The 17,020-nt window shown below is 38.0% G+C and overlaps 2 protein-coding genes across 2 annotated transcripts in view; one reads left to right on the top strand and one right to left on the bottom strand.

The window, feature by feature from the left end:
- Positions 1–2,361: 2,361 nt before the first annotated feature.
- LOC129800630 (uncharacterized) lies at positions 2,362–6,837 on the top strand. Its single transcript, XM_055845159.1, has 3 exons — positions 2,362–2,959; positions 5,889–6,129; positions 6,391–6,837. The coding sequence occupies exons 1-3, from the start codon at positions 2,397–2,399 to the stop codon at positions 6,607–6,609; spliced, it is 1,023 nt and encodes a 340-aa protein (XP_055701134.1). The 5' UTR covers positions 2,362–2,396; the 3' UTR covers positions 6,610–6,837.
- The window catches only part of LOC129800599 (obscurin-like), a 90,369-nt gene continuing 79,986 nt past the window's right edge, over positions 6,638–17,020 (bottom strand). Inside the window, exons 25-33 of the mRNA XM_055845096.1 lie at positions 15,575–16,493; positions 15,254–15,517; positions 14,863–15,194; positions 13,144–14,645; positions 12,511–13,078; positions 12,320–12,449; positions 10,465–12,258; positions 10,292–10,397; positions 6,638–7,066 (exon numbers count right to left, since the gene is read on the bottom strand). Of these exons, the coding sequence (XP_055701071.1) occupies positions 6,920–7,066; positions 10,292–10,397; positions 10,465–12,258; positions 12,320–12,449; positions 12,511–13,078; positions 13,144–14,645; positions 14,863–15,194; positions 15,254–15,517; positions 15,575–16,493 (5,762 nt within the window). The 3' untranslated portion in view covers positions 6,638–6,919. The remainder of the gene's footprint in view (positions 7,067–10,291; positions 10,398–10,464; positions 12,259–12,319; positions 12,450–12,510; positions 13,079–13,143; positions 14,646–14,862; positions 15,195–15,253; positions 15,518–15,574; positions 16,494–17,020) is intronic.

The following is a 17,020-nucleotide window of genomic DNA, read 5'->3' on the forward strand; positions in this document are numbered from 1 at the left end:
CATTTAGACTTATTCAGGATTTTGGCTTTTTGGGATTTTGGCCCCTTCGGGATTTCGGTTTTTTGACATTTAGACCCATTCACGATTTTGGCTTTTTGGGATTTCGGCTCATTTGGGATATTGGGGTTTTTAGCCTTTGGCTCTAGAGATTTAGACTCATTCGGGATTTTTTGTGTTTTTTTTGTTTTTGGATTTTAGCCCATTTGGGATTTCGGTTTTTTGGATTCATTTAGACTCATTCAGGATTTTGGCTTTTTGGGATTTTTACCCCTTCGGGATTTCGGTTTTTTGACATTTAGACTCATTCACGATTTTGGCTTTTTGGGATTTCGGCTCATTTGGGATTTTGGAGTTTTTAGCCTTTGGCTCTTTAGGGATTTAGACTCATTCGGGATTTTCTGTGTTTATTTTGTTTTTTGGGATTTTGGACCCTTCGGGACTTCGGTTTTTTGGACTCATTTAGACTCATTCAGGATTTTAGCCCATTCGGGATTTCGGTATTTTGGACTCAATTTAACTCATACAGGATTTCGATTCAATTACGATTTTGGCTTTTTAGGATTTCGGCTCATTTGGGATTTTAGGGTTTTTAGCCTTTGGCTCTTTAGGGATTTAGACTCATTCGGGATTTTTTGTGTTTTTTTTTAAATTTTTTTTTTGGGATTTTAGCTCATTTGGGATTTCGGTTTTTTTACTCATTTAGACTCATACAGGATTTTGGCTTTTTCGAATTTTGGTCCTTTAGGGATTTAGACCCACTCGGAGTGTTAACCCGGTACTCGGAACCCGTTTTAAAATACTCAAAGTGTTTAATTACATTTTTTCGAAAAGAAATTATTACAAAATGGTGGTATAATGACTAATTTACTGGAGCGTCTCATCGCAACAAACCCTTATTGAAGTGAAAAAATAATTAAAAAAAAGAAATTTCATAAGTGAATTTCATAGTAAAACCAAGAAAACCCTGAGGAAACAGTAAAATTGGAACTTTTTGTAGGAAAGATCACAAACAGATGAGAGAATTTGGTTCTGTGCTCCACTTGCACTTTATTAGAATCTTCCTTGAAGTTCATCATTCAAGGGCGTCGCATAAAATCACTATAAATCTATTTTTCGATCTACTACTCTATCTTAATCTATGTAATAAAATATTTCACTCATTTTAGTTGCATTGCATACGTGTTGCTCTCAAGAATTATAACCTTAAACAGAAAAATTGTCCTCTTGTAGGATGTTCCGCATAAAATCACAATATTGTAACATCTACTGATATATTTTGAGATTTTATTTAAAATTATATAATAAATTTAAAGAAATAAGACAAAATAAAATTAAAGAAATAAAACAGAAAATGGTGAATATGGTTTGTGTCTCGGCTAAACTGTACAATTTAGTAATTTCAAATGTATTTTTCTTCAGTTCCTGATATTATTACTTACCTATAATCCTTAAAAAAAAGCATTATTATCAAAATTATTTTTTACGATTTTGAGGTGGTCAGATTCGGTCAAATAGTATCGATTTTTTGGTACTTAAGATTCTGTAAACTTCGATCAGTGATAATTTAAATTATAATAGTCATCTATGAACGGTTTTTGGTGTGTTTAAAGTGTAATAGTGTCAGTTATAACAAAGTAAAATTTCATTAAATTTAATAAATCAGTTTGTGAGATATTTAACTTTGAAGTTTTGTTATTTTGTGTGCTCTTCTAATGGTGGTTTCATATCTTGGCAATGTTTTCGGGAGTTACAGAATTGTCTCATCGGCCTCATCACTTCCACTTGTACACTGAGAAAAAACAAGGTGCGATTAACTTTTTTTCCTCAGAACTTTAACACTTTTTAGGTGTAAAAATATATCAACATTTATTATTGTTAATTTTACACTTTTATAAGGGTAAAATCAACAAAAAAAAGGGTACCTTTTACCCCTAATACACCTAAAAAGGGTAATATTTACACCGATTTCGGATCAATATTGCAGGGTAAAATTAACATTTCCGGAATGTTATTTTAACTTTTTCGGATTTCTCTCAGTGTAGTGATGATGATCAAATAATTTGGATATTATTTTCGAGAGAGAACAGAATTCATGCTTCCCTCTAATCCGAGGCTTGTCACATAAATAATTGAAGATGTTTGAAGAGATTGCGAAAGAGGCGCGATAAAGAAATCTCCTAAAAAGTGAGAAAATTCATTGAGTAATGTTTTCCAATGAATCGGAGGTGATAATTGATGACCGAGCAGTATGATATGTCTACGGAATGTGGGTGAATATTGCCCAATACTTTTCACCGGATGCAGGAAGCAATAGTTTCCGGAGTGCTAAAAGTGCAAAATGCGCCAGAAATGTCTTCAACCTTCATTAATGGGATCAGTCTTAGAAAAGCTTCAGAATGGTTCGGAAGGATTTTCAGTGCGTGTTTTGTTTTCTTCTGCTGGCGGGTGATCGGTGTTCTTGGGCAGAGATCCCTAAGACGCCATCAGAAGTGGGAAGTGATGCCAAAATGGAAGATTTTCAAGGAATTTCCGCGGCTGAAAGCGGGATAAATCCACATTTTCATCGAATTCCGCCTCCTCTTCCTCCTCCTGGCCATATGATGCCTCCGCAGAGTCCTCCAGTTCATCTGCCATCTCCTCAGAATCCTCCATCACATCCTTCGCATTATTCCAATGAATTCTACCCCAATCCCCAGAGGTACTATCCATCTCATCCGTCTTTTAATCGAAATCCGGAAGATGAGACTCTCCAGGAGATGAAGCAAACCATGGCCACATTTTCGGGCATGCAAAAGGAATTCTTGAACACCTTAAGGACACTTCAAGATTCTCAAACTTCTCCTCCAGTTGTTGAACAACGTGGAAATGAGGAAGAAAGTTACTCCAGAATTCCAAAAGATACTCAAGTGAATAATATCAGGGATGTGCTTGGAAAAGTGACCAGGAAGAATAAAGCAAGGTGAGTGGATAATTCTTAAAGGGAACTAGGGCGTAGTGAGGATATTATTTTTCTAAGAAACGATTTACGAAAGAGTTTTATGAATTTAAATTTTTTCAAAATCAATAAAATTCTTTATTAGAACGTTTTGGCAAAAAAAAACATTTAAGATCTGATCATTGAGGAAATTCTGATTTTTGATTCATTTCTGGACCGATTTTGATGATTTTACTGGCTTAAGAGGAAGGTACAAAAGCTTTTTCATGGATTTAAAAAGCTTTTCTTACCAAAAATTGCACTTAATCTTTGGAATAATTTCCCAATGAAAAAATGTTCTTAGACCAAAAAGGTTTATAAGGCTTGAAAAATGGGCATTAATCACATTTTAATCCGATTTTGATAAATTGGATATGATAGATTTTCTAATTAATTTTTCAGAAGGCAAAAGAAGCTTTAATTGTCCTTTAAAACTTATTTTGAAATTTTTCTATACAAATTTTTTGTTTAAATTTATCACAAATCTATTTTGAAATGCGCTTTCCTTCGTGGAAATTTCTTTAAAATCTGAATAAAAAGTAGGAAAAATTCCGATAAAGAAAAATATGTTTTTTTATCTATTTAATAATCTAACTTAAGCCTAATCTTGGTGAATTTATTAGATTTCTTAAGCCTAAAGCTTACTTATGACACCAAAAAGAGCTTTTCTTGAAGAAAATGTCGAGAACTTGATCAAAAATTGAATGGAAAATGATTCTTAAAAAGTCAGAAGGTCTTTTGACAATTTTCATCTATTTTCATCTCAAATTCGTCAAAAGGTAATGCTAAACGGATTTTGCTTATTTAGAGTAAATGTGGAAAGCTTGAAAGATTCCCAAAAAGCCCTTTTAAGAACACTTTAAAGCTTTCTTTGAGAAAATTTGAGCAGAAGCTACTTTAAAGTTTCTTTAAAAATCTATTTGAAGGTTTTGACATTAAATTTTGTGAAAAATTTTCTTTAAAAATTCAATGTGGAAAGCTGAAGAGATTCCCTAAAAAGCTTTTTTAAGACACATTGTATCTTGCTTTGGGAAAAGTTGCTCAAAAGCTTTCATAAAGTTCTCCAAGATCCATTTTAAATTTTTAAGTTAATATTTTGTATAACGTTTCTTTAAAAAAATTACAATCATTCTATTTTTAATCTAAAAAGCTGTGAAAGTTTGAGGAAGACACCAAGAGTACTTTTGTTCTGAAGAAAACACCGGAAAATTAATTAAAAATTTAATTGAAAATGCTCTTTACAGACTCAAGAGCTTTTATGCAAGGTTTCTTTGAAAAACTCACTGAGAATTCAATCCTAGACCGATTTTGATTATTTTAGACAAACGTGGAAAGCTTGAAATGTTCCATAAAAGCTCTTCTGAAACGATTTTGTAGCTTTCCTTGAGAAAAGTTAATCGAAAGTTTCCCCAAATTGTCCTCAAAATTACATTTTAATTTTAAAATTAGATCTTGTGGAATGTTTCTTTAAAAGTTCTAAGTGAAACCGATTTTGATTATTTTAAACAGATGTGGAAAGCTTTAGAGATTGCCCAAAAGATTTGTCAGGTGACATTGCAGCTTTTCTTGAGAAAAGTTAGTCAAAAGCTTCGGCAAAGTTCTTCAAAAAATCTATTTGGTCTATCTATCAATGCTAAATCGATTTTGAAAATTGTGAGCGCATTACTTTTCATTTAAAGCTCTTTTAAGACAAGTTGATCAAAAGCTTTCCCAAAGTTCTCTCAAAATCCATTTAAAGTTTTTAATAATCGATTTTGTAGAAAGTTTTTTTAAAGAATTTAATATTCAAACGATTTTGATAATTTTGAGCAGATCTTTAAAATTTTAGAGACTCCTTAAAAGCTCTCCCTTAAATGTCGATAAAGAGCTTCCAAAAAGGTTCTCTCGAAGTTTTTAAAATTAGATCTTGTGGAACGTTTCTTTAAAAATTCAAAGTTAAACCGATTTTGATTATTTTGAACATATGTGGAAAGCTTGAAAGATTCCATAAAAGCTCTTCTAAAACGAAAGTGTAGTTTTCTTTGAGAAAATTTAATCAAAAGCTTCCCCAAATTTTCTTCAAAATTCCATTTGAGTTTTTAATATTCTATTTTGTGGAATTTTGGGTATTTTGACACATATGTCGAAAGCTTTAGAGATTACCCAAAAGATTTTTCAGGCGACATTGCAGCTTTTCTTGAGAAAAGTTTATCAAAAGCTTCGGCAAAGTTCTTATAAAAATCTATTTGGTCTATCTATCAATGCTAAACCGATTTTGATCATTTTGAGCACAAAGCTATTCATTAAAAGCTTTTCTAAGACTACATTGTAGCTTTTTTAAGACAAGTTGATCAAAAGCTTACCCAAGGATCTCTCAAAATCCATTTGAAATTTTTCTAAATTAGATTTTGTGGAACAGTTTCAGATAAAGAGAACTTCAGAGATTCCCTAAAGCTCTCCTGTGAAAACATTGTAGGTTTCAAGAAAAGCTAATCAATAGCTTCTAAAAAGTTCTCTCAAAAATCTACTTGAAGCTTTTAATATTCGATTTTGGGGGGACGTTTCTTTCAAAATTCTCTGCAAAATCGATTTTGATAATTTTGAAGAAATGATGAAAGCTTTTGAGATTCTTTTTTAGAAGCTTTTCTAAAACGATATTGGAGCTGTATTTAGTAAATGTTACTTAAAAGCTTCCCCAAAGTTCTTTTAAAAAACTTTTCAAGGGTTAATTTTCGGTTTTGTGGAACGTTTCTTTGAAAATTTACTATCAATCCATTTTTTATCCAAATTGAATGTTTTAGTTTTTTTGGAAAGATCTTTAGATTTAACAAAAGCCCTTTTAAGTTTGTTAAGGCGCTTTTTTAGGGTGAAAATGGCATAAGTTCCTCGCTACGCCTAAGGAGAATATTCAATTTCAATGGGAATTTTTTTACAGGCCTACCACAACAACCACCGTTGTCCAGACAGTTCCTCAGCCTATCCAGACACCGACCACAGCCCTCCAGGGCCTTAATCTGAACACCAATGGATTGAGGAACTTTCTGGACAGGACACTTTCCATATCTCACGCTGAGAAAACCTTCGACATGATCAAATCCGATATGTTTGATGCCCTGTGGACAGGGATTATTGTGATTGCAGTGAAGATGGCTCCGTTGATTCTGATGTGCATTAGGGTGAGAAATATTCTTCACTGAGGGAAATCCGAAAAAGTTAAAATAACACTCCGGAAATGTTTATTTTACCCTGCAATATTGATCCAAAATCGGTGTAAATATTGCCCTTTTTAGGTGTATTGAGGGTTAAAGTTACTCTATTTCGTGTTAATTTTACCATTAAAAAGGTGTAAAATTAACATAAAAAAATGTTGATATATTTTTATACCTAAAAAGTGTTAAAGTTCTGATGATTTGGTTTTTAAAATATTTTTTTATTAGTTGATTTTCAAGGCAATTTTACCGTTGGTCGGGATGAGTTTGCTCAATAGAACTCCTGCAGATGCAACTAGGCTTCTGCTCCCATCAGATGCACCCAGGCTCTTCTTACCTTTTGTTACTCAAGATACAACCACAACAGTTCAGCAGGATGTGGAAGTAGAGGAAGATCAAAATTTGGATGATGAGTTTGAAAATATCAAGAGAAACTTCTACAGATAAGAAAGCTTGCAGATAAAGATGCAGAAAAATTCGTCAACAATTTATTTGAATTCATTATCACTGCGTTATGCATCTTAAACGCCATCTTCTCCATTCTTTCTTCAATAAACACCTCCACCGATATAATATTTTTTTAAAAAGAAAGCTTAGATAATTTTTTTGCTGTTAGATTATTTTCTGTCAGATGTAAAAATGAATTTTCAATAAAAGATTTTGTCTGATAGTGTGTTTTTTTTGGTGTTGTTTGTCTTTCCAATGTAGTTTATTTTGCAACGATTCCGATGAGCTTTTCTACATGCGATTTTTTTTTCTAAAGAGCAGCTGAAAGTTCCTCTTGGATGGAGTTTGAGCGGAGTAGTTGCCTTGGGGATGGACCACCACTCATGAAGGATGTGCTAAGTGTATCGGACTGCATGGCTTCATTCATCTTCATTGTGTGATATTCCTCCGAAAAGTCCTGGAAAAAGAAGAAAATTGCCATAAAACACGTGACAGTTAACGGTAGAAATATTTAAATTTAAAATCAAGAGGGAAAATTTCCTGTTTCCCAGTAAAATCTGCTAGAGGCGCTCATAGCAGGCGGAAGAGAACAGTATGCCGCCATTTTTGTTTCGCAAGCTTGCTCAAATTTCTTAGAAAGAAATTCAATAAATTTTCCAAGAAAAATTATAATTTTCAGAGATATTTTTGGTGAATCTTGTAGAGAAAAGTTTTGTGAGTCATTTTATGTAGGAATTTGTAAAGAATCTCAGACATATTGTGCAAAAAATGCATTAGAGGTGAACTTTTAAGTAGAATTCGACCATAACGCCATTTTATTGTGGTATGTAGTAGGGGGAAGTGGGGCTACTTTGAGCTGTGAGGCTACTTTGAGCTGTGGGGCTACATTGTTATACAACTTTCTCGCATATTACTAATGCAAATTGGACTTAAACATGATGTAATTTGGATAGAAAAAGTAATTGTGGATCTAAATAAAATAATTCTAAGAACCAGCTTCATTTAGAACAGCTCAAAGTAGCCCCACTTCCCCCTATGTTAAGGACCAAGAGCGTAGCCAAGAAGTTGTTACCCTATATCCCTCGCCATACGATAAATAATAAATTTCGAAAAGAAGCATAAAACTAAAATTTATTCAAAAATACTTAGAATAAGTTCACGTAGCTCACTATATGGGTATTTTTACCGAAGAAAACCGACTTAACAGGCTTAGAAGTTCCTTTATTGAATCTTATGAGCTTTTCAAGAAAGGAAGCCCAAAATGGAATAAACTTAAAAGAACTTTGGGGAAGCCCTTGATCAACTTTTTCTCAAAGCAAGGCACAAAATGCCTTAAGGCCTTGACAGTCATAAGGATTAGCCGAGAGACGGCTTATATGGGCTTGGCTTCAGACCTAAGGCTTAGCAATCTGGCTTAACTCCTCTAATTTCTCATCAAGCATGATTTTTTAGGAAATTGTTGTTTAGGCTTGAATAATTAGGGCAAATGATTCATTAGATTTTGAAAAATCAATAAAATTGCTTGTTATTAAGATTTTTCAGACCTTCGGGAACTGGGCTAAACCTCCAGTCTGATCCGGCATTGGCGTAATTATATTAGAAATAATGGTTAAAGTGCATTTCCATCATTTTCCACTAAGTCGTCTCTCGGCTTAAGTCGTAAGTGTGTCCAGGGCATTAGAAGAGCTTTTGGGGAATCCCTCAAGCTTTCCACATCTGCCCAAAATAATCAATAATTCGTCTAATATTGAATTTATAAACGTTCCACAAGATCTACTTTTAATAAAAACTTTAAATTTAAATTATGGGGAAGCTTTCAATCAACTTGTCTTGAAAAAGCTCCAATGTCATCTTCGAAGAGCTTTTGATAAATAGCTTTGTGGCCTAAATTACCAAAATCGGTTAAGCATTGAATTTTTAAAGAAACGTTCCACAAGATTTAATTAAAAAAAAAACTTTGAATGAATTTTGAGTGAACTTTGGGGAAGTTTTTGAACAACTTGTCTTAAAAAGAACTTAGAAGAGGTTTTGATTTACAGCTTTGTGCCCAAAATTATCAAAATCGATTTAGCATTGAATTTTTAATGAAATATTTCCCAAAATCTTATTATTAAAAAGCCCAAATAGGTTTTTAGAAGAACTTTGCGGAAGCTTTTGATCAAATTTTCTTAAGAAAAGCTACAAGGAGGTCCTAAAAGAGCTTTTAGGGAAACTCTTAAGCTTTCCAATCTGCGTTAAATAATAAAAAATGGTTAAGCATTGAATTTTTGAAGAAGAGTTCCCCAAAATCTAATAAAAAATGGCGAATTTCCCGGTCATACATAGGTATGTTTGGGCGAAATATTCGCCTGGACTAGCTCTAAAACATATCCGAAAATCATTGAGGCCATTTACATCACCACATTAGATTGGGATTTGTTTAATTTTTCTCGATATAAACGGCAAATCCAATACGACCGCTCGTATCGAATTGGATTGGATTCAAATTGTCCCAATTGTCCCAAACATTTTCGGAGCGCGCGAAGCGAAATTCGGAGTTGCATTTGACGTTAAAACTAACCTCCATCATTTGTGTTGTTTTGCACAAATTAAAATTTTCAGGATTTTTTTTGTGTATTGTGCAAGGATATGGGCAACGACAAGTTTAAAAGAGATGGCAAAGGAAGGAGACTAAGCTCCTATTCTAAATTGATCAGGAGAAGGAGGTTGTTGTGACGATAGACTCTAAAAAAATCGCAACCAAGAAGTTTTTGCAGAGTTCCTTAAACAAGGATATGAACGCAATGTTAAGCAAATTGTGTAGTTAAATTTAAGAATCTTAAGCAAAATATCCAACTTAAAAATCGAAAATATTATTTTTAACCTCACAAAAATGGCATCCCGCTAAAAATCCAATTCAATCTCAACAGTACGATGTAAACAGACAAGATTGGATTCGGATTTTGGGACAATCCAATCTCAATCTAATGCGATGATGTAAATGGCCTCATTGAAAAAGCTTGGGTCAATTTTGAGAAAGACCGAAAAAACGTTTTTAGAGAATGTTAATTATTGGGGATATAAAATTATTCAAAAATCGGTACTTAACCGATGAAGACCGATGCAGTCGGGTTTGAAATTATAATACTTATCCAAAAAATCCAAATTTAACCAAATCAGTTGAAAAATGAGCTTTCCAAAGTTGTTGACTTTTGATTTTGACCATTAATATTTCAAAATGACGAATTTCCCGGTCATACATAGGTATGACCGGGTAGGGACTTAAACATTTCTATTACTTATTAGTTCGTTTATTATCAATTGATGATAATTACACGAAAATCATGTGGAAATCTCTTAGGAAAAGTAAAAGAAATTCATATTATTCGAGGGCATAAACGTTCGCAGGGAGAGTACTTTCTCCTAGTTTTGTGGAATTTCCGGATGGCAGAACGTTTAAATTGCAATTTCATTAAAATAAGTGATCTGTTCATGAAGTTGCTCACTTTTATGTAACTCGTCGATTTAAGCGTTCGAACTTCCAATGGGTTCTTTGGTAAGTTCTCTCTGATTTACCTTCGAATCCGGTATAGAAAGAAAACCTCAAGCGAAGAGAGCTCCCAATTCGGGAAGGTTATTACTAAGTGAGAAGATACTGGCTACGCTCTTGTTATGGATTAATATTTTCTTCAGGATAACTTACCTTAAGCCGATTGCCAAGGAAAACTGCTCTCTCGCGTTTCTTATTCATATAATCTGTAGCCATGAGCCATCGGTGTTCCAGGGTTTCCTCGCAAGTTGGACGTTTGCTAAATACACAAAACAAAATGTCTCATTAGAATTTTCTCGAATAAGATAACTCAGCAAATAGTCTACCTGGGTCCACGTTTAAATAAGAACATAATGAATCTCGTAGCCTCTTGGCTGACTTCCTTGAAGAGATTCTCGAAGCGGTAGCGCACGAATGTGATGTTCTGTTTGGTCTCGGCTTCAGTCTCTCCCCGGAAGGGACTAACTCCCGACAGTAGGACGTAGGTTATGATTCCCACGGACCAGATATCGGTCTGCGGGTAGATTAGTTCTTCGTTGATCATCTCAGGGGCTGAGAAGTCTAACCAACCGGTAACTGGGCAGCTCGTGCCGAGTTTTGATACTCTCTGGGCAGCTCCAAAGTCCACAAGTTTGATTTGAACTGAGCGAACAGAGGCCATCACAACATTGTCAGGTTGTATATTGAGGTGACAATATCCACGCCAGTGGAGATACTGTAGGGCATCGATGATCTGCGTGACCACCGTGGCCACAACTTGCTCACTGTACTCATGACGACTAGCCATGTAGGTCAAGATATCAGCACCTTGAAGCTTCTCCTGTACCAAAACGGCAATGGGAGAATTTTGAGGTCTGAAGGCAGCCAGTAGGGCAGGTATCCTTTCGTGTCTCAGTGTACGGAAGAGATTGAATTCATGATGGATTGTAGCTTCAGTTTCTGAATTAAGATCAAATATCTTTGCTACAACCACATGATCTGTTGCTTTGTCGACTCCTTTGACCACTATCGAAAACTGTCCGCGATGAATTTCTGAGATAAAACTGTAGTATTGACTGAGGTTGTTCTCCTTTGTCCACTCGATAGGTTCTCTCTCGAAGCGATAATCTATGTGAGGTTTGTTCTCATCCTGTGTCACTTCTTGACCTCCTTCTGTTAGATTCTGGAGATGTCGCATTGCTCGTGTTATTGTTACTTTAGGACAACCAGCTTCCCGCGTTGTTATGATCTGCGTAGGTATTCCCATGTCACTCCAGCCAATCTTGTTCCTAGAAGCCAGTCTGAAGATGTAATTGTGACGTTCCTCTAAGTTGTGAACCAGATAGAATTCATGATCGATATTATCAGCGATTGTGGTCCAATTATCTTCAGTGGTCAACTTGTACTGGAGCATGTAGCAGAGAACTGAGGAATTCCCATCATCTCTGGGTTGCTTCCAACGAAGGAGTACTTCAGTGTCACTGATATTGACAGCTTCCGGGGAATCCGGAGCATCTGGCAGGGTAGCAACAACAACCCTTGTCCTCGCTACAGTCTGTCCAAGTTTATTTCTTGCCACAGCCTTGTAAATTCCTTCATCGTAGTGAACAGCCGGTTGGAGTTTCAGTATAGATCTTCCTGCTTCATCTGTAACTATCTTCACCCTACGACTCTCTGTTAGCACCATGTCATTCTTGAACCACTGTACAACCGGATGGGGATCTCCAACAGCGTAGCACTGGAGTTGGGCGGGTTCGTTGTCAGTAATGGCTAGAATCTGAGGTTTCTCCCGGAAGAAAGGTGGATGACCCATTTTCTTCGATTCTATCATGGCATCAGCTTCTACGTACGTATCCAACCGGGATCCTAATTCTGTCCTCAGTCGACGGATACTGTTACCATCGTTGGAACCGTAAGAACTGATCCTGGAGCGGCGTTCATCATCGATTTCCTCATCCATGATATCTGTGAAGCGACGACGTTCCCGGATAATTGGCAGGGACCAATCATATGCTGTCTCACTCAAATTGTAAGAGAACCCTGGGGAACGATGAACGGCAACTTTCATGTACTCACGAAGACGTACTGGGAAGTCAGTGTCACGGAGCTGAAGCAGATAGGTGTCAGGGCCATATTGATAGCTGCAAAAGAGAATTATGACAGAAGAAAGTTCATACAGAGTTTAAAAAACAAAATACTTACTGACTCTCAGATTGGAACATTCCCAACTCGTATTCAGCAGGTTCACGTCCAACATAGTCCTCCATTGGACCACGTTTCGACCTGACCTTGGATTCTCTGTCAGGTGTTGGTCCAGGAGTGTAAGCTTCCCCTAGATTTGAAAGAAAACCTATTGCAAAGTTTTGAAGCAGAGTAATATTCAAAGAACGTACCAGGTGGGTAGACCATCTTGGAAGGATGCGTAAAGGCTCCTGCAAGAGGTCGACGTCTGTACCAATTTCTGCAAGAAGCATTGTTGTACCAGTCTTGGAACTGATACTGATATGTTCTGAGTTTTTCCGTACTAATGCGATATTCATCATTGGAACGACGATGAATTAGATTGAACCAGGGATGCTTGAGGGCAGTCTTAACATCCATTCGCCGATCGGCCATGTAAATAAGAAGTTTGGAGATGAAGTCCCTGCCTTCCTCTGAGATGTACTTCCAGATACTCTCGCGGAATTCCCACTTTCCTTGCTGGACATTTGTCAGAGTTTCACGGTCATTGGGACCTCGGAAGGGCGATGAGCCGCTCAGGAGGACGTAGGTTAGAATACCAACAGACCACATGTCGTAGGAATAGTTGACACCTTCCATATTAACAGCTTCAGGAGCTACATATTCAGGCATTCCGTACTCAAGCGGTGCAAGTTTTCCACCTTGAATTCGACGTGCTAAGCCAAAGTCGCAAACTTTGAGCTCATCACTACCTGGATGGGCAATGAGAAGATCCTTGATCTATGGGGAAATTAAGAATACAGAGTTATTCCTTGACTAGTTCAAGAGGGTCACAGTCCACTTACATTGAGACCAAGATGAGCAATTCCGCATGAGTGCATATGGTCCAATCCGAGCAGAAGTTGTCTGATGTAACTAGCGATATCCCGTTCAGTATACCAATCTCTCTTGAGCAGATTATCTCTTACAAGCTCTCCTCCACCTGCCAACTCCATCACGAGTGTCATTGAGCGATTTGTATCGAAGGCATCGTGTAGCCTAATCAGTTTCTTGTGATTCAGTGAATTCATGATCTCAAGTTCATTGAACATGAAAGTACGCAATTCGTCCTTTCCGTGCATAATTTTGGCAGCAAAGTTCCTACCAGTAGCCCTCTCAACAGCATGATAAGTGATACCTTGAGTACCACGTCCCAGTTCATCCCCGATGTCATAAGCATCTTCATAGGGACGTTGTTTGGATCGCACATAAGGACGTCGTGAATGAGCGTGGAAAATGTATTCATCTTCATCGTCGTCAATGTGAATCATGGCTGATGAGCTAATTGATCCAGCAACATTGCGTGCCGACAGGGAATAGAGACCCTCATCCTTGTAAATGGCATCGCTTATGAGGAGGACACAAGTATCTGGTTCATAGAATTGCATCTTGATGCGTGAACTTTCAGCCAATGGCTGCCAATCTTTGTACCATTTGAGCTCGGGGAAAGGTACTCCGGTGACCTTTGCCTCCAGACGACCATGCTTCCTAGCCATGATGTACGTTTCTTCTGGGCGTTGGATAAATCTTGGGAATTCAGCAATCTCCAGGCGTACCTTCTGCCTCGCCTCTCCATGTTCGTTTCTAGCTACAGCTTCGTAGAACCCAACATCGCGATCTAGCATACGATTGATGAAGAGAGTTGCCTGACCGTTTCTCGTGTAGCTCCAATCAAATCTACCGCCCGGTTCGATGATTTCATCGTTGAAGTAGTAGGTCATTTTAGGTTTGGGGTACCCATAGACGTACCAGAACAAGTTCACATTGTGTCCTTTAACTCCGTACTGACAATCGTGCTCCTGACGCAGGAAGACTGGTGCTTGGGCATAGCCATCGTGTGGAGGACGCTCAATATCAAAGTCCTTAGGGAAGTGAGGAGAGGTCTTGGGACGGAAATCAATGCCAGGCATAAGGTATGGATAGAATCTTGGTGGATCTGGTTCCAATTTCTGCCGATATGTCTGAGCATAGGGACTGGGATCGCTAACACCGTATTTGTTCTCAACGCGGATGCGGAACTTGTAGTCACGGTATGGTTCAAGATTGCGGATTTCGCATGCGCAATTTCGGACTCCAGACCGAACGTTGAACCAATCTCCGTCTGGAAGTTCTAGCATTTCCACTTGATAAGTTACCGGGAAGCGTCCTGATGAGGGGAATGATGGCCTCCAGGACAGTGTTAGGCGACGATCTGTCATCTTGGAGATGATTGGACGATCAGGAAGTGGCACAGGAGCTCCTGATCGTTTATGCTTGTCGAATTCACTGTACTGTTCACCAACACCTTTACCTGAATGATCTTCCAAAGCTGATAAAAAGGAAATACATTAGCTAGATTTCAAGGAAATTGTAAGGAACATAACCTTACGATTCCACATATGACAGGCAATTGTGGACTTTTAGAAGGAAGACAGTAAAGATCGAGGGGGAAATATCTGACAATTCCACAATATTAGCACATGGAACAACTTGGAGAAACACAATTACGGATATCACAGAATATTGAGGTTTCTTCAGATATTTACCCCTTGCTGATGGTATAGGCTCAAACTCACACTCAGTGAACAGATCTGCTGTGCAGTACTCTTCGCCATGTGGATTGAAGATGAGACACTTGTATTTTCCAACATCCTTCTCGTTCACGTTGTCAATCGTCAACCGAAGAAGTCCATGAGCTTCAGCTTCGATCCTAATACGATCCGAAGGGAAAAGTTTAATTCCATCATGGTACCATTCAACTTGAGGCTCTGGGAAACCATTTGCGCAGGCTGTGAACTTAGCTTTTGTTCCCAGGAACACCTCGGTATCACCGATCTTTTTGAGGAAGGATGGCGGTTCTGCTCTCTCGCGTCGTTCACTGAAAATTCGAAGACACAATCAACAAGAAGCCTTTTCAACATTCAGTACAGATCATACATCTTATCCACAACATCCAGACGAGCTTGGGTGCTGTCTTGTCCTTCGCGATTGCGAGCAACACATTTGTAGACTCCTGAATCTGATGGTGTGCAGTTCTTAACATAGAGACAACCAATATCACCCTCACTCTTGATTTTATATTTATGACCATCATGTATGGGATTATCATTGAAGTACCAGGTTGTATCAGGAGCAGGAATTCCTGTCAATTTGTAAGGGAACTTGGCATCATTCTTAGGCAGCTCCTGCAGATCGATCAACCTGAAAAAGTTTCACAGTTATAACGAAACTTTTAACTCACTTTCATCAACAACTCACTTATGAGTGAACTGAGGACGCTGATAGACTTTTCTAACACTAGCCTGGCACTCAGACTCATCCTCACCCAGAGGATTGGCCAGAAGGCATTTGTAATTTCCAGAATCAGTAATTTCAACCGGATTCACCGTCAGACCTACACTTGTTCCATCGCAAGTAACCAAAATGCGATCACTAGGAACAATTGGTTCATTATCCTTCGTCCAATAGATTTCGGGGATGGGATTTGAAGCGAAAGGTGCTGAGAGTTTCATAGGTTTGCCTTCATCGACATTTACATCGCGCAATTTATTGAGGAATTTAGGAGCCTCTTCCGGTTCAGCCTCATCCATCTTAGGCTTAACGAACAAGCGAGCTTTACTCGTAGCAGCTCCTTCGTCATTTGTTGCAATCACCTTATACTCCCCAGCATCATTGGGGTCCACACGATCAATGACAAGGGTAGAAGCACCTTTTGGAGCTGTAGTAACCTTAAAGTGCTCATTCGGATGGATTTCCTCACCATTGTGTGTCCATTTGATTTCTGGTGGTGGATGTCCCACTGTTTTAACCTCCATAGTTATTGGGAATCCTTCAATGCCATTAGCATCCTTCAATTCAGCTACAAATCCAGGCTTCTGGGGCTTAGGCTCTACCTCAGCATGGGCTTTGCCTTCAATGTCGCCTAATTTGTTCATAATCTTAACGGTGTAAACACCAGCATCTTCAGGACGAGCAGAATCAATCACTAGGCCAATAATGCCATTTGGTTGGCATACAAAGTTGACATCTGGGGAGAGACGAACTGGTACACCATCCTTGAACCACTGAACTTCAGGCACTGGGAAACCAATAACTTCAGCTTCCAGTTTGAGAACATCTCCAACAACAACTTTAACATCTCCAAGTGGCTTGATGAAGGACGGTCTTCTTGGTTCAGCTACAAAGAGAAATTATGTGTTAGATCTAGTGAAGGGCAAAAGGGATCCGCTAAGCGCCGGAGGAAAGTTCAGCTAAGAAAAAATCAGAGCTTCAAGTCTTCCTGACTGATCGCACAAATCAGTTGCTATGATCGACTGTTGGCACCGTTCGCACCGATTAGTCTTCATGAACGACTGATCTCACGGATCAGTCTTCATAATCAACAGATCGTGGCAATCTGCTGCACGATCGACTGATTGTACCGAATGATCCGCTGATCGTGCCGTTCAATCCCTATGATCGTTTGATCGCAGCGATCAATCTTCGTGATTGACTGATTGCATCGATTAGCCTCCATGATCGACTTGATCTGACGGATTAGTCTTCATGATCGACACATCATAGCAATCTGTCTCCACGATCGATTGATTGTATTGAAAGATCTGCTGATCGTGCCATTCAGTCTCTATGATCGTTTGATCGCAGCGATCAATCTTCGTGATTGACTGATCGTACCGATTAGTCTCCATGATTGACTGATCGTGT

Source organism: Phlebotomus papatasi, chromosome 2 (assembly GCF_024763615.1).
Source record: "Phlebotomus papatasi isolate M1 chromosome 2, Ppap_2.1, whole genome shotgun sequence".
Classification (NCBI taxonomy): Eukaryota; Metazoa; Arthropoda; class Insecta; order Diptera; family Psychodidae; genus Phlebotomus; species Phlebotomus papatasi.